This window comes from Perca flavescens, chromosome 18 (assembly GCF_004354835.1).
Source record: "Perca flavescens isolate YP-PL-M2 chromosome 18, PFLA_1.0, whole genome shotgun sequence".
Lineage (NCBI taxonomy): Eukaryota > Metazoa > Chordata > Actinopteri > Perciformes > Percidae > Perca > Perca flavescens.
This window is the reverse complement of record NC_041348.1, coordinates 23,456,637-23,475,086: the sequence shown is the minus strand read 5'-3', so window position 1 is coordinate 23,475,086 and position 18,450 is coordinate 23,456,637. Positions and strand designations below refer to the sequence as shown.

The 18,450-nt window shown below is 36.6% G+C and overlaps 2 protein-coding genes across 8 annotated transcripts in view; one reads left to right on the top strand and one right to left on the bottom strand.

The window, feature by feature from the left end:
* Positions 1-9,537, top strand: part of rgs6 (regulator of G protein signaling 6) — an 82,227-nt gene extending 72,690 nt beyond the window's left edge. For all 4 annotated transcript variants that reach the window (XM_028605039.1, XM_028605041.1, XM_028605040.1 and 1 more), the window contains 5 exons: positions 1,179-1,304; positions 4,958-5,144; positions 7,015-7,104; positions 7,524-7,577; positions 8,272-9,537. In XM_028605039.1, coding sequence (XP_028460840.1) covers positions 1,179-1,304; positions 4,958-5,144; positions 7,015-7,104; positions 7,524-7,577; positions 8,272-8,322 — 508 coding nt within the window. In that variant the 3' untranslated portion in view covers positions 8,323-9,537. The remainder of the gene's footprint in view (positions 1-1,178; positions 1,305-4,957; positions 5,145-7,014; positions 7,105-7,523; positions 7,578-8,271) is intronic.
* A 5,078-nt stretch (positions 9,538-14,615) lies between these two features.
* The window catches only part of lama2 (laminin, alpha 2), a 192,402-nt gene continuing 188,567 nt past the window's right edge, over positions 14,616-18,450 (bottom strand). For all 4 annotated transcript variants that reach the window (XM_028604575.1, XM_028604576.1, XM_028604577.1 and 1 more), the window contains 4 exons: positions 18,299-18,430; positions 17,182-17,312; positions 16,531-16,750; positions 14,616-15,648 (listed from right to left, as the gene is read on the bottom strand). In XM_028604575.1, coding sequence (XP_028460376.1) covers positions 15,488-15,648; positions 16,531-16,750; positions 17,182-17,312; positions 18,299-18,430 — 644 coding nt within the window. In that variant the 3' untranslated portion in view covers positions 14,616-15,487. The remainder of the gene's footprint in view (positions 15,649-16,530; positions 16,751-17,181; positions 17,313-18,298; positions 18,431-18,450) is intronic.

The window sequence follows — 18,450 nt, the reverse complement described above, 5'->3', positions numbered from 1 at the left end:
ATTGCCTCAAGTGATGCCACTTGAGTTAGCTCAAATCTGAGAGTGCATGTATTTAGAAAGAAGTCTGAGTTTATCAGACTTCTGTAACCAGTTCCTAATCTCTGCTTGATGCTATAGCGCCTTAATGCTACATTAGCCGCCATTAATCTCCGACCAAACTGTCAGCGGTCAAGTTGCATAGTGGGTAATCTAGGTGTCAGGTTTTGACAAGGAAAAACTGTCCATCCTGAGTCGGACAATGTTATAGGAATGCATTGCTAAATGAGAGGAGTACTCTTTTAAATTACATCAGGTATGTACAGTGTGACGGAATTTGCCAGACTTGCCAGCAAAAAAGGTTAAAATGTAATTTATGTATGGATTTTTATTAAATTCTAAGAACCAGTGATAAAAATCTTACATATTCAAACTTTTTAGAAATATTATCTTGAACAGAGGCAAAATAAATCCAATCACTGCTGTACAATCAATAGTGATTTAACAGCAGTACTGAGCACTGGATATATCTAGGTAATTCCTTTAAGTGATTGGCCAATTTCTGAAGCAGTGAAGAAAATTCAGAGGTCATTCAGTTTACTCGATCAATCCAAATCAAATAATCCACCTCAGTTTATGGGTTACAAACACATATTGGACATATGTCAAATTATTCATCATCTATTAAAATCTTATCTAGAGATATGAAGGTAATGAAATAAAGTTTTATATCTTAGAGAGGGGAGTCGCAGCTCTCAGCAAGTTGCACTAGGCTCTGCAATCCTGGCCTGAGTTATGCAGGAATTAAATAGAGCAGACGTTTAATCATTGTGCCTAATGTAGTTTCATATTTCAGCTGAATTGATTAATTGCAGGATAGGAAAAAAAGATATTCCCTGCGGAGATTAAAATTGATTGATTTCAGATGAAAGTTACTCAGCTTTCCAGACACTAATTTCACATCAACATCAGCCCTTTTAGACAACTGACCGCATTTTAGGCTTTACAGTCTTATCCCTTCCTCTGTATTTATGTCAGCTTTCCATACATTTCTCCACCATAATTGTATATCTTTAATACATGTTTAATCTCAACCTCTGTTGATGTTTATATTGCTTCTGCCCTCTCTCTATCTCTCTCTCTCTCTCTCTCTCTCTCTCTCTCTCTCTCCATCCATCCCCATCCTCTACCATCTCTCCCAGTAAGGAGCCCAGTCAACAGCGAATGAAGAAGTGGGGTTTCTCTCTGGAGGAGGCCCTGAAGGACCCTTCAGGACAGGAGCTCTTCCTCAAATTCCTGGAGTCAGAGTTTAGCTCGGAAAACCTGCGGTGAGCACATGAGATATGCATTAACCATCTCCAACCTTTTTATGTTATGGTGATTTTTGCCAGTTCATGAACACTTTAGCATTTTCTGTTCCAAACATGCTGTGCTCCAGTAAAGCACAGTTCAGACCAAAAGATTTGCAAAACCGTTTTACAACGTTGTAGGGGAAAGTTGCAGCGGTGTGAACCGGCCTGTTTCAGCTCGACTCAAGCCAGCTGATGGCATCGCTGCTACTCAGCTGGTCAAGTCGCCATAGGCTGGTTTTAGAACGTAAGGGATGTCACCTGTTTCACCAGCCAATAGAAAAGTCAGCTTGTAAAGTCTGCTACGAACTATAGAAATAAAATGTTCCATAATCATTTTATTTTTATGTTGCAAACTGTTAACTGGTCGAAATGGCAGATTATTAGACGGCAGCTCCTCGATGGCCCGCAAACACGGTAATGTGGTCGAGCGAGCTACAGAGTGACTGAAGAGAGTGAGCGGCGATAGAACTAAGCATGGATCACATAATGCAACATTATTTTCGCCGATTCATCACTAGAAATGCAAAATTTTACGGAATTTTTAGGGAAAGTTTATTCCGCATTAGAACAATTCAACATGCTGACATATGGTTCTTTGTAAATTTGAAGCTGTACAGCAGCACTTTTTGTGCATTATCTTCGTTTGACATTGTGAACAGAGTATAACTGTTATTCAAAAGTCTTCACTGCTCTGAAAATAGCCAGAAACGCAGATTTCTCTTTGGCATCCCTATTGTTCCACTTCCAACCTACCGTTTCAACCCACTTGCACACTGTAAATACAGGAAGCAACAACAATCAAATAAAACTTCACTGATTCCTGTTGAGAAACTTGATAGAAAAGAGCCATAAAGAGCTATGTGAGTATCTAGAATAGAATAAAAAATAACTTACTTGTTTGTGTTTTCTCAACCTTAGTAGCTCTTTCACTCAGTAGATTAAATTGTGCTGCATAAAAATAGAAGATGAAGTATTAGTTCCACATTATGGCTGGAGCCTGGCTTCAATTAGCCTAGCTGAGCATAAAGACTGTAAATATAAATACCTAACCTGGCTCTCTGCAAAGTTCAATAATAAAGCAACTCGTATCTTGTTAATTGAAACGAACACAACAGAAATGTGAAAATGACAGTTGTGGTTTTAGGGAAAGTTATATCTTGTACGTAGTTCTTGACTGATACAGGTTTCATTCTCTATGACATAGGTCAGGGCAATATATCGATATTAATTCAATATTGTGATATGAGACTAGATATCATCTTAGATTTTGGATATCGTAATAGCGCTGCATTACAGTAAAGTGATGTAATTTTCTGCACTTACCAGACTTTTGTAGCTGTTGTATTATTTGCCTTTTAACCATAGAGTCATGATATCCACATTATTATTAACACTATTTATCTAAAATCTAATAATAAAAATATTTTTTTCTTCTCATCTCCTCATTTGACAGTTGAAAATCAATCGCTGCTCTTCCATATGAGATAAACCCCCAAAACAGCAAATATATACACACTCGCACACATTCACACACATTCAGGCCCACAGCGTTCAAACATAACATACAGATAGCATACCACTACATCGTCACACAATTATCCCATAAATCAACAGTGGAGGAAAGCACCTCACAGCAGTTATGACCAGTCTCTCTAAGTGTGTGTGTACACTAATGTGCAGTGTGTGTTGTCTTCTTGTAATTTGAGGTTGTTGATTTCAGAGGTATTGCTTATTGATTCAAAGTACAGTTATTAAATTCATCCCTCATTTTGAAGTACAGATTCATGGTCTTACATCGTGTTTCGTCTTTTATGCAGCAGAGCAGCAATAACCGGGTGTGTTTGTGATGCGTATGTGAGTGAGAAGAAGGGTGAGCATCTCTAACCCACACACACAGAGAGAGAGAGAGAGAGAGAGAGAGAGAGAGAGAGAGAGAGAGCGCGCTGTTAGGAATCATAGTCTTGGAATGAACTGTGAGAGATAGCATGGAGGTTGTTGATACCTCTGAGCTACAGAAGAAGGTAACACACACACTACACATGACAGAGAGAGAGCATACACCCTTATCACTACTCAGCTCTCGGCTATACTCACCCCTCTCTCTTATTCCTCTTTTCCAGACCTTTAGTTGCTTTTGCTTTTATGAGGGAGCGTTTGGAAGAGTACTACTGAGGCAGAGAGTGACAGCAAGTGAGAAATAGAGAGAGAGAGAGAAGCAGACCCCAGAGGGTTTCTCTCTATATTATATATCTGAGCCAGTTCACAGATCAATATAGATACAAGCTAATATTGGAGGCAGTCAGCCTGAGCCTCTCTGCTGCCTCTGGTGTTTAACACAGTTTATTGCATGTGTCCCTTTATATCATACTGGATATTTACTAGTATGAAAGTCCAAAAAAGCCCCCCAAAGCCCCAGTCAATTATCTAAAATGAATGCCTTAAAATGTTAAATGCCACCATTGAAGTCTTTTTATTCCCTCTTTGTCTTTGAAGAGTCATTTGTATACTGCCCGATACAGTTTTACACTCAGATATTTATCTGCTTATTTTGTCTTAAAGACATCTTAATTTTAAAGTTTCTGAATCCTTCACATGATTTTGCTCTACAGGGCAGAAAGCTGGAAGCTTTCAGACTGTGCCTTGCAAGAGCTTGCAGTAGTGACAATTCAAGCTTTCCTCCCTTTCATTTACTTTTACATTTTTTGCAGTGCACATATACAGTATGCTGTCAACATAAATCCCACTACAGTTAGTGTTTTTACTCTTAAAAATGTCCATCTAAACAACTCAATTCTCAGATATTATCTTGTAATAAATAAATCTTGAAAAAGTACTTATAATTAAGGCTTAAAAACTTCCCATGCCAAGAAAATCCCACTAAATTGGTGGGAGCTAAGTAAAGCTTATTTTCAGTAAAAACAAGTGAAATGATGATGAATTTATGGAGAAAATGTTAAACGATTAAAGGTCCCATGGCATGAAAATTTCACTTTATGAGGTTTTTTAACATTAATATGCGTTCCCCCAGCCTGCCTATGGTCTTCCAGTGGCTAGAAATGGCGACAGGTGTAAACCGAGCCCTGGGTATCCTGCTCTGCCTTTGAGAAAATGAAAGCTCAGATGGGCCGATCTGGAATCTTCTCCTTCTCCCTTTCTCTGATTTGCCCGCCCAGAGAATTTGGCCCACCCATGACAGAGAGACATCATGGCTTTCAAACGAGCAAAGTGGCAGTTGGTCAAGGCCACACCCCCACCCTCCACCTTGCCCCCCTCCCTCCCCTTTCTCCAGAAATGGCACATACTAAGGAAAGCTCATTGTGGGACTGGCTCTAGTGGCTGTAATTCTGCACAAAGGCTGAATTTTGGGAAAGAGACTTCAGATACAGTATTAGTGGACCACTAAGGTCTATATAAAAGCATCCAAAGAGCACCATGTCATGGGACCTTTATAGATGGTTATATTCTGTTGTGTGAAATGCCTAATCATCAATAACTTGTAATCTTGCAGATAAATTACCACAGACAAATACCTTCTGTGCATTGTGGATCATTGTAGTCATGTGAATCAGGTTGTTTAGACACTCTATAAGTCACATAATTATCAGAGGTGAATTTGGTCTGTATTGCAGGTTCTGGTTGGCAGTGCAGGACCTAAAGAGGATTCCCCAGCAGGATGTGGCACAGAGGGCACAAGACATTTGGGCCGAGTTCCTAGCCGAGGGAGCACCCAGCTCCATCAACCTAGACTCCCACAGCTACGAACGCACAAGCCAGAACCTGAAAGACCCCGGACGATACAGCTATGAGGACGCACAGGTGAGAAAACACAAGCTACAGGAAGAAAGGGAGAAAGAATAGTAATTTAGATTATGAGTTCAGGTATTTTTAGAGGGACAGTTCACCCCAAAATCTAAAATACCTATTTTTCCTCTTGTGCTATTTTTTTTATTCATTTTGTATAGTGCTGTTTTATCAGTCTAGATTGTTTTGGTGTGAGTTGCCCAGTGTTGGAGTTATCGGCCGATACTGATAGCTCACCAGAGCTAGCTAATGTTATGGCTCAGCCATTCATTTTTACATCTCTGCTGTCAAAAGCAACAAGCCTATCGTCCATGAGTATGCTTCCTTCTGCGTGTTGATACAGTTGGCGAGTGTAATTCTATAGAAAGAAAATAGTTATAACATGGAACTGCTCACACCCAGATTTGTGGATTATCTTAAGTAACCAGGGAAAGATTTTCGGAAAGAGACATTACTGTTGAATTTTTCACCAAAAGCCGAGTGCCATGCAGTTCTATTATATTGCAGAGAAGGCAGACTTCTCCACGGCCGATATCTCCAACACTGGACATCTCGCACCAAATTAATCTAGATTTATAAATAGCACTGTAGGTAAGAGGAAAAATATGTATTTCTGATTTTGGGGTGAATTGTCCCTTTTAACAAGTTTTTCAAAACTAGATTTGGAAATCAGTCATCAAACCAGTCAAATACCCTCATTATACAGGCCTCTACTGTAGTGTAAAAACAATAATATTAAAGTAGTCCTCGTGTTAATGTGGACCCTTCTGAAAACCCCAGAGGCAGGGAGTTTTAATGAAACATTTCACAATAAAATGTGTGCAAAAAGTGACTAAAATCCCTTTAAAACCTCATTAACTCCATCATCCACCCACACAGAAAAAACAATATCTACAACTGCCATTTATAAATTACATTCAAAAGACAGAGCGAGAAAATAATCCATGTACTTAAAATGCCATGCAGAGTCTCTTTTGGTGATGCCAAGCTTCCTTATTCCCACCTGTCAGCTGAAAGGTCAACTTGTCCGACCAAACGACCGACCGACTGACCAGCTTAGCATACAGACTTGAAATGGGTAAACAGCTAACCTGCATTGACTATTTGTATTTTTAGGTGGGGTTGTATGCAGAACTAGTTCTTAGCCGAACTTTATGCCAACCTAAGACAATTGGTTGCTGACTATAGGTACGCATTTCCCAAAATGTTGAATCATTTCTTTTTGATTTACATTTTCTGTGGAACAGTATTTCTCAGGCACATGCAGTACATACTACATAGAGTACTGTAGGCCCAACCTGTATATAAGAGGGAGTATACAATAAAAACAAAACTCAGTTCCCCCATCTTCACTCACACTGCATGGAGCTAATTTAAGCGCCACTCAAGGCGGATTTATCACCCTTCTAATTTATTTCTCTTCAGGTGATCAGTGTCAGTGCTGCCTCTTCAGAAACTCTATCCCACACTGTTGTATGCCCCATTTGTCTTTCTTAGACGCTTCACCAATATCCACTAATGGGTTTATATTTTGGAGTCATTTCTAGAGAATACGCCTCACTGGGAGATAGATAAGGTTGGTGGAAAGAAGTGTTTGACATGAAGTGTGATTTTAGTAGGCTTTTTACAAATATTTCTGGAAACCCTTAGGTTTTGGGCAGGCATTTTAGGCCTAAATGGGTTAAAAGGGAAGTTTAAAAAAAGTATTTCTCCTGTTAGTTGTCAATGTGCTCCTCAGTGACTGTCTTGTTTAGTTTACTCTGACTGAGTTTGCAAGTCATGTACATCATTAGCACAGAACCATATTTATACAATTTCTGGCAAACATTTAGACCCATGTGTCTTCTCTCTCTCTGTCATTCCTGCCTCTTATCTCTCCATTAAGGACCACATCTACAAGCTGATGAAAAGTGACAGCTATACACGCTTCCTGCGCTCCAATGTGTACCAGGACCTGCTGATGGCAAGGAAGAAAGTAAGCGTGTGTCTGTCATCATCCCACGGGTCAATTTCTGTGTACATATCTTGTATAAACTAACTGTATGATTGCACAAGGCATTGGTAGTGCAGGAACTAAAGTGTACTTATCATGGTCACTTTGTAAAGGGGCATCAATGAGACGAGAATGCCTCTGTATATACTAACGCCATACTAAATGTTGTACAACATTCATGATTAATTAAATTGCTTTGACAACTTCTAACAACAATTTTAGAATGGAAAGTTACAATTGCAATCTGTTGGTGAACTGACCCTTTAATGTGAACACATTTGTTGAAGTGTGCAAGATGCATCCATATATATACATACATAAATACATACACGCTTTGAACACTAAAATGTTGAACTCTACCCCCTTTATTTTCCCTTTTTACTTTTTCTTGGACTCTTCAGCCTGAAACAGAGCAGGGACGACGCACCTCTCTGGAGAAGTTCACTCGCAGTGTGGTGAGTGTCCCTCTGTTTTTAACTCTTAAACTGCATTTATTAAAGTACAAAGAGTTGTTGTACACTACACTGCTGTATTATATCCCAGCAGAAAGAAAGACAGAGTATTTATTAGTTTACTAGTCATAAAGTATTTTTCAGGATTACTTTAGTTATTGCTGTTATAATCATGAAAGCTACTAGATCCATTTGTACTTGCATTTTATTGTAACTATTGCATGTGCTCATTAATCAAACATTTTAACTGATACCCTGACTTTTATTGTTGCTGCACTTATGCTCTTTTCCTGAGGGGACATATTCATTTTCTTAGTATTGGTTGCACTTGCGTTTGTCCAGCTTTATAACGATGTGAACAAAGAATTGCTTGCAGGAATGAAATGTATAAAATGTGTGTAATAGGAGGATTTGAGGATGTAAATTTCAAGCTAAATACAAAGTAAGAGGATTAATAACATCCATGTGCTCTACACTATTGGATTCATTCATGTAGTCTCTGTGTAAGGACTTTTGTTTGCTGTGCTGCTTGCTTTTTCATTTGTTGCCTACTAACTATCCGTCACTACTTGAGCTTTGATACATTTTTTCTTAAAATTTTCCTTCCACGTTGCTTTTTCAAAATCCACAGAAAAGCTTTGACCTCGATGGCATTTTGACTGCTGTCCCCCTGACTTTTCTCTCTGCTTCCTACCAGGGCAAGTCACTGACGGGCAAACGACTGACGGGCCTGATGCAGTCGTCCTGACAAGGCCTGGATGAAGAGTAGGAGGAACCATACCCAGAAGAGCTGCTTACCCTGGGGGTCCAGGTGGATAAGGACCCTGGGGTATTTGGGTGTGGCTGTGGGAAGCGGTTGAGGGCGCCAAACGAGCCGAGACCGCCGGAGTGGACCACCACCACGTTTGAAACTCACCTCAGATCAGTTCAAGAGGGCTGACAGCATGCAATAAGTCACCATACCTGACACCAGGACCGTGCTGTCACAGTGTAGAGGATAAACACTGCTACTCTTCTTAGGTTTCTACTCAAAATCCTGCAACACATCAGGCTTTATTTCTCTCTTGTTGCTTTTCTCTATCTACACTAATATGGTAGCTGAAGACGCTATCGCTTTACTTAGTGATATAAACATGGAATGCTTGAATGCAAATGAGACTTAGATTAATGCTGTAGCTAGTTGTTTTATCTCACGTCATTCACTAGGATGATATAAGGGAACGAGGGATGAAGAGTAAACACTCGCACTCTTGAGCTGAACTGCTCAATCTTCACATTGATGACAGTCAGACTTTCTGCTTTAATGGTGGAACAGATGGAGTAGTACACCAACTGTTTAGTAAATGAGCTTTTTGATCAATCTGCTGATATGGGATGACATAACAAATAACCTCTGTGTGTCCAGTAGTGGTTTACAATGTGTGTTTACATTTAATTCAAGCTAATGTCTGTTTGTATGCTCATTACAGACTGATTAAAACGACAGATGGCAACTTGTATGATTTCTCCTGTAAACACCTTGACCTGCTCTGGTACAGTAGGTCATTCCTCAAAAGCAGGTAAACAGGAAATTATAAATTTTTCTTCATTTTTTTGCTGCAATAGCTGTTTTGGAGTGTCATGGCACTGGCAATTTTTTTTATTTATTTCTTAAATTATTGCACAAAATCAAATTTCATGAATTATCACTGCCACCGTCTGTTTTTAACTAACATTTCTCCAAAGCCTTGTAATAACTGCACTGAACAGACAGAGGTGTAAGCTTGGTGTCATAAAAAGGTAAGGACTGGTTGATCATTTTCCAAAAACCATTGTAGGACTTTAAATGAGCGAGCTGATATAACGTTAGGCTTTACTCTATCTTCTGAACATTCCACTTCAGGCAGCCACAACAAGGCTCTAGTGGGCTGACCTCTAATCATTCTCCACCTTATGTAAAGAGGACCATGATAATAAAAGAGAAATGCACAATAAAGTGAGTGATTTGGCTTGTTATTTCACGTCTCCATTTAATTCCTCCAGGAGCTGCAAAGAAATTCACCTTTACATCACATAAAATGGAGAAATGTCACGTTTTCAGACAAAGCCAAATAATGGCAAGTAATGGAGCCAAACATCAACTTTTGAACTTTGAACGCAGTTCCATCCAACAGGTACATCTTTGCTCTTTGTAGTCACATACCACCATCTAGTGCATGTGGAATATCAGTGCAGGGAAATCTTATTCTTGGTCTTGGAATCTTTTTATTTAATACCTTTTAAGACCTTATTTAAAACTCTTTACATATATTTCAAGACCTTATCACCGCTTCGAGTTATAACTGGTTACATCAGCGACACACTTAAACTTACATTTTTACATTAATTTTAAGAGAGCACAACTAAACAGTCTTAGTTTATGATAACTCCTGGAACCACTGTATGATGCAACATCATACTCTTGAACTATTTGTTAGGCTAATATATATTATTTATGTTATTGTCTTTTATATGTTTGTTATAGCGCAATTAAAGGAAATGAAAGATTTGTATAACCATAATTTGACCAATAAACTAATTAAATTAGGATCGTTGAAGTAAATGAGTCTTCAGCAATTAGATATCATTGTGATGTCATGTAAGGGGGAAGTGATGCCATGAGCTGACTTTTTTATGATTTTTTTGACATACTATACTATGATTTTTAATGTTTTATCGATATACTATGAGTTTTCTGATTTTTTACGACGTACTATACTGTGACTTTTTAATGACTTTTTTTTTTTTTTTTTTTTACTATTCTATGACTCTTTTTTGACATACTATATTATGACTTTTTTTTTCGACATACTAAAAAATTTTTATTACTTCGACATACTATACTATGACTTTATTTTTTTTCGACATACTATACCATGACATTTTTTCAACATACTAACTAAGACTTAATTTTTCGACGTACTTTCCTATGACTTTTTTCAGCACTATACTATGACTTTTTTTTCCAATTATTTCGACATATTATACTATGAATTTTTTTACACTGACTATACAATGATTTTTTTTCAACATACTATACTATGACTTTTTTTTTTTTTTTTTTTTTTACAATTTTTTGACTTTTTAATGCTCATTACAGACTAAAACGACAGATGGCAACTTGTATGATTTCTCCTGTAAACACCTTGACCTGCTCTGGTACAGTAGGTCATTCCTCAAAAGCAGGTAAACAGGAAATTATAAATTTTTCTTCATTTTTTTGCTGCAATAGCTGTTTTGGAGTGTCATGGCACTGGCCATTTTTTTACATACTATACTATGACTCTTTTTCGACATAATATATTATGACTTATTTTTTTCTAAATTATGACTTTTTCATGAATTCTTTGACATACCATACTATGACTTTTTTTTACAATTTTTGGACATACTATACTATGACTATTTTTTTTTGACATACTATACTATGACATTTTTTCAACATACTACATGACTTAACAATTTTTCGACGTACTTTACTATGACTTTTTTCGAAATTCTATACTGTGACTTTTTTTGACTTTTTTTACATACTATATGACTTTATTCTCAGCATACTATGACTTTTTTCCAATTATTTCGACATACTATCCTATGATTTTTTTACACATACTATACTATGATTTTTTTTATGACTTTTCGACATACTATACAATGATTTTTTTTATGACCTACTATACAATGATTTTTTTTCAACATACTATAACTTTTTTTTTTTGCTGCAATAGCTGTTTTGGAGTGTCATGGCACTGGCAATTTTTGACATACTATACTATGATTTTTAATGTTTTATCGACATGCTATACTATGACTTTTCTGATTTTTTACGACGTACTATACTGTGACTTTTTAATGACTTTTTTTTTTTTTTTTTTTTTTTTACATACTATACTATGACTCTTTTTCGACATACTATATTATGACTTTTTTTTTCTAAATTATGACTTTTTCATGAATTCTTCGACATACTATACTATGACTTTTTTTTAAATTTTTCGGCATACTATACTATGACTATTTTTTTTTGACATACTATACTATGACATTTTTTCAACATACTACATGACTTAACAATTTTTCGACGTACTTTACTATGACTTTTTTCGAAATTCTATACTGACTTTTTTTGACTTTTTTTTACATACTATACGACTTTATTTTCAGCATACTATGACTTTTTTCCAATTATTTCGACATACTATCCTATGATTTTTTTACACATACTATACTATGATTTTCTTTATGACTTTTCGACATACTATACAATGATTTTTTTATGACCTACTATACAATGCTTTTTTTTTCAACATACTATACCTTTTTTTTTTTTTTTTTTTTACAATTTTTCGACTTTTTAATTTTTCCATCATACTAAATTATGACTTTTTCATGAATTCTTCGACATACTATACTATGACGTTCTTTAGACATACTTTACATAACCTTTTTCGACATACTATACTATGACTTTTTTATGACTTTTTTGATGTACTATACTATGACTTTTCAGATTTTTTACGACGTACTATACTGTGACTTTTTAATGACTTTTTTTTTACATACTATACTATGACTCTTTTTCGACATACTATATTATGACTTTATTTTTTTTTTGACATATTATACTGACTTTTTTAAAAGTTTTCGACATACTATGACTTACATACTATATGACTTTATTTTCAGCATACTATACAATGACTTTTCCGATTTTTTTCGACATACTATACTGTGACTTTTTAATGACTTTTTTTTGACATACTATACAATGACTCTTTTTCAACATACTATATATATGACATTTTTTCAATTCTATACTAGGACTTAACAATTTTTCGACGTACTTTACTATGACTTTTTTCGAAATTCTATACTGTGACTTTTTTTTACATACTATACGACTTTTTCAGCATACTATACTATGACTTTTTTATTTCGACATACTATCCTATGATTCTTTTTACACATGCTATACTATGATTTTTTTTACACATACTATACTATGATTTTTTTGACTTTTCGACATACTATACAATGATTTTTTTATGACCTACTATACAATGATTTATTTTCAACATACTATACTATGACTTTTCTTTTACAATTTTTCGACTTTTTAATTTTTCCAACATACTAAATTATGACTTTTTCATGAATTCTTCGACATATGACTTATGACTTTTTTCGACATACTATACTATGACTTTTTTTTGACATACTATACTATGACTTATTTTTTCAACATACTAAACTAAGACTTTTTTATTACTTTATTCAGCATACTATACTATGACTTTTTTGATGTACTATACTATGACTTTTTCAACATACTATTATGATTTTTTTCAACATACTATTCTGTTATTACTTTTTAATGAGATTCTATGCTATGACTTTTTATTGACATACTATAATAGGACTTTTTATGACTTTTTTATGACTTTTTAGGACACACTATAACTTTTGAGTACATTCTATATCTTGACTTTGTATAGTATGTCATAAAAAGTCATGTAAAAGTCATAGTGTAGTATGTCATAAAATGTTTTACTATAGTACATCATAAAAAAGTCATAGTATGTCATAAAAGAGTCATGAAAATATATGTATAACCAGCATTTGACCAATAAACCTTATTGATATTAGGAATGTTGAAGAAAATGAGTCTTTGGCGATTTGATCTCAAGTTGTAAGGGGGAAGTGATGTCATGTACAGGATTTTCCTCCTGATGGAGTCTAGACACTGGTCGGGATGAAGGAGTGAGGAAGAATGGCTGAAGATCTTGATGGATGAGATGTGGAACATGACCTCACTGGAAGGCCACTGGAAGATGCTGTGATGAAGATCAGAGGTGAATGGGGTGGAGGAGTATGTAACAAAAATTCATAGTATAGTATGTCAAAAATAATAAGTCAAATCTATTTAATAAAAGTAATACTAAGTCATAAAAAGTCATACTGCAAATGTCGTCAACCTTTAAAACTTTTTAAGACCCCATGGACACCCTGTCTTAATTCTTGCCTCTGGAACAGTATACAGAAGAAATATTGGAAATCTGGATAGCAAGCATATAAATTATCTAATTAATTTAACAATTAGCAATTTAATACGGAAATCATCACCCATATCCCAAAAAGTAACTATATAGTTGATCTAAAACTTGAGTTACTGTCAGTTATTGGACATTATGAAATTGAACTTGAAAGCTTTTAAGCAGCAGTGGACAGTTCTAATCCAATCATACAGAGCTTTTTGTTATAGTACCTGTGAAGTGCAGTTGCACCACCTGGTGGAATTTCAGTTAAAAGCAGCTAGTTTTCTTCAAGATTCTTTTGAATCTTAAATCTTTATTTTCTCAACATCAGTCTAAATAATATAACCTTTTATCTCCAAAAAAAGTTCAAACTAATATCTTATTCTAAAAATATCATGCAATTGTGCTTCCAGGAGTGATGTCACACGGTGTCCTGACACATCCTCCTCGTTCAGAAGACAGTCCTCTTTATTTCCATGAATACATTGCAACATGATTTGTCGGATCATTATATTCTGCAGTTTTAAAGAAGGACAGGACAATCTTTTTGATGCTATTAGGAATATATTTCAGAAAGAGCTGCTGAAGTATTTTTCAGCCACACCATGCAAAACATAACACACAAATACAGGCATCTGGCTTTAGAACCATTGGATCAGCTGTTTTTGTTGTAATTTTAAGATCTCTGAAGAGCACTGGTCACATCTGTTGCTGTACAGAGGGCTGAAAAGAAGTCCAACTTCATCTGTTGTCTTGAGGGTGAGAAGGTAAATATTAAACTAAAGGACTCAACATACCCTGTTCTACCTTTTCAAGAGGGACTTCTCTGGGAAACAAATCTGATTTAATGTCTAAATAATCACACATATCCCAAAATATTAGCTTGAATACCGTGAACACCTGTAACCATAGCCCAGGTCTTTATACTAATATCTTCCTTCCTTCATATAAAAACTATAAAACACATTTTAAAACACTGAGACCTCAATTTGTAGCCATGATAAGATTTATTGACCAGAGCCTTACACTGTAAATTAAGTCATGTTCTCATACTGAAAATTGTAACACGTTGTTAGCCCCAAACAGGAGCAAAACACAGGTGTTTTCATGCCATTTAGATATTTGTATTTTACAAAAGGCAATATATGATACACTGAGACTCTTGTCAGTGACCCTACAAACTGGATGAGTTTGTGTTTTTATTTTGTGATTTCGGCAGAAAGAATCGATAATTGTATTTCACAAGGACATCGAATGCTTCCTTTTTTCTTAATTTAGTAAGAGCACAATGTAGATACAGCTTTAACGGCCAAGTAAGTGTAAACACGTACAAGGAATCTGGCTTTTTATCAAGTACAGAGGCATCAAGGTCACACAGGCGTGTGTCATATTTAAGCCCGACTCAGATATAGTACCCTATAGTAGCGGTTTCCAAACTTTTCCTTAAGAGACCACTGACTAAGTCATATTTTATGGATATTTCATATTCAATGCATAACAATAACAGTACTGATAAACTGCAGGACGTAATATGGCTGAAATTTGAGCAGATCATTTCCTGTTGTTTTTAGTTGCTTTCTGTAGTTTTCTCTTGAATTTTAAACATTCAGTGTTTCTTCTCCCTGACTGTTGCATCCCTAATTTGGCAGGATACAGCTGTTTAGCAGAGAAACTTGATGCATTTGTACCTGATAAAAATGAAACCTGGGCTCCAACAAGCGAGTTCTTGTGAAACATATCACCTACTTTTTGGACTCAGCACCTGGCCAACACATGGATATATAAACATTGTGCCCAGTGCAGGTTCTGGACGGAGTACTGTAATAGGGAAACAGCAAAGGTGAAGCTCTATGCTAACGGTTACGCAGCTAGAGCAGGACAGGAGAGAGGCTGGACTCCTTTAATCTCTAGAGCCTTGTTGAACTGCACATCCATGGTCTTGGAAGCCTTGGTGATCTTCAGGTTCCTCAAACAACCTTTGAATGAAGTGCTGGTAGAGAGAGCGGCCTGTCGAACTCCATCTGAGAGAGAAATAAAACATTTATGAGTGGTAATATACAACATGTGTATTTAACCTTTGTGTTGTCTTCCTGTCGACCGTGCAAATTTTAGTTTTTCTGGGTCGACATTTTAATAAAAACTTTTTCTTTCAAAATGTTGTTCTTTTTTGACACTTGTCGATTTCCCAGCTGTTTTGTCACTGTTCACAAATTTATTTTAAGTTTTTCCCGAATTGTTGTCACTTTTTCTCATGATTTTGTAGATTTTTTTTCCAAGTATTTTGACGGGTTTTTTTCCCACGTTTTTTAAGGTTTTTACCAACATTTTTGTTACTTTTTTCAACGTTCTTATGTCATTAGGCTCGTTCGAGATGAACTCTCTGATTACTAAATGTCACTATCAGCCACACGTGTTCTGTACAGAATAAGCATTTAAATCAGACAAATAGCAGTTAAAATCCCTCCAAATCAAAATCAATAACAAGTTTATATAAAACGTCATCATGTTGAGTCGATTCTGAACCAATCAGCTGTTGGATCAGCTGAGAGGCCGGCGTTTCCCAGCATGCACCGGGTCCGCCTGGGTCTTGAAGTCGGTGGAGAACTGCGGCGTCTGGCTCTAAAATCTGCGGCCGCCTTGATCTCGTGAAGTTATCGTTGCCCACGTGTGCATGACGTCAGAGCAAGTCGGGATCATGTTGGACATAAATCTAACCGGCATGCATTGGGCGGCGATCGCCGGTGATCAATTCTGCGCAGACCTGGCTCATCTCGAACGAGCCTATTATTTTCTCCAAATGCTTTAAAATGGAATAAAACACCCAAATTCAATGAAAGTAGTGGACTGATTCTTATGTGTTAACAGATGTATTATTTTAAGGATGTGTTAGAAGGCAGTCCTACCTGGATATCCTCCGACATAGATGGGGTCGTTGGTTTCACATGTGTTGGAGCGTGCGTTGGGACTCTCTGCTTGGCTCTGCTTCTCGTCGACCACCAGCTCCACCCTGTGGCGAAGCTTCTTGGCAATGACGGAGTGCCACTGTCCGTCGCAGAAGCCCTCGCCCTCAGGCACGTGCTCCGCTGTGATCCGTCCAGCTCCGTTGTCAACGTGGAAGAGCAGCTAGGGGCAGAAGGAAAAAAGATGTGAAAATGCATGCATTAAATCTACTTTTTTTCCCACTATCAATCTATAGCTGTCAATATATATATATATATATATATATATATATATATATATATATATATATATATATATATATATATATATATATATATATATATACCTGTATTGTTCTGTGATAATGTAAACAATTTTTTTAGCACACATATGCAATGTAATGCAACTTTAAATAAAGATTAAAACGAATAATTAAAAAAATAAAGAATCATTTTAACATTCTAGGAAGTACGCAGAGACTTAGCTAAGAAGATGGTATCACTCTCATACATCTTAACCTAGCATAAAGAATGGAAACCGCTAGCCTGACTGTCCAACCATAACCATATCCACTTACCAAATGTTGAACTATTCTTTAAATCATTGTTACGTACCTTGCCCCCGACGATCTCTAGTCCCAGTCCATTGGTGGCTTGGTTACTGATGGCCAAAAGCACTCCACTGGTTCTGCTGGTCCTGAACTCTAATGCTATCGTCACATCCAGACCCACTCTGTAAGAAGAGACTAGAGAGAGAGTTTTTTTCATTATTCACCTTTTATAACTATTATAACTATATTATAAATTTAAGAATAAAACTGGACTGGATTTTCCACTGAGGTTATGCGTTAATTAGGTCAATATTAGGAGGTTGCTACATAGCTGCTAGGGTGTTGTTAGACACATCAGTAGTAGTAGTAGATAACTTTATTGTCCCCGTGGGGCAGTTGGGTTTGCGGCACAATCGCAAGGCACTTTATAACAAGACATCAGACATATGATACAAACAAATAATTCTTACATCAGACACCAATAGACAAAACATGAAGAATATACATCACACACTACAATACACTATACACCCTTGAGTATGGTCAGACCAGCTGGACGACTAGCTTATTCTGACTTATTTAAGGCTTTTATGGCTTGTGGTACGAAAGAAAATTTTGATCTGTTCTTGGTCAGAAGGGGTAGGCAGAAACAACGCATAGATGGCAGTAGTTTAAAATGTGATGCCAGGGGGTGTGTGTGGTCACATACAGTGTTATTGGCCTTTGTCAACAGTCTGTCTTCGTAAATGTGTTCAATGCTCGGTAGTGTTATCCCAAGTAACTTGCTGGCAGTTAAGACTGTTTTTCTGATTGTCTTTTTCTGAGACTCCGTGGCATTTCCGAACCAGCAGATAATACAGCAAGTTAAAACACTTTCAATAAAAGCAGTATAAAACATTTGGAGCATTTTGTTATTGACATTAAAAACAAGCAGTTTCTTTAAAAAGTACATTCTTTGCTGTGTCTTAGTCTGCAAAAGATCAGTCCAAGACCCATTTAAGCTTGTTGTCCAGTACAATGCCAAGGTATTTGTAGTTTGTAACAACCTGAATAGCACCACCATTGATAAAAGTGTCGGTGGATTGCTGTGACTTTCTAAAATCTATGGACATCACAACCACATACTGTACAGTAGCTAACCCCATGACAGACTGACAGGTGACTTCAGTGTCTCATCTCACCTGCTTTCAGGAAGCCAGTGCCGTCAAAATAGGTGCCCGTCTCTGTGGCAACGAAGCATCTTCCTACCATGTGACTGGAGGTGGGCGTGTCCATGTTCAATTTAAAGTCCTCAATGGAGGCCTCAGGGAGACCTAGGAAAAGAGGAGAAAGA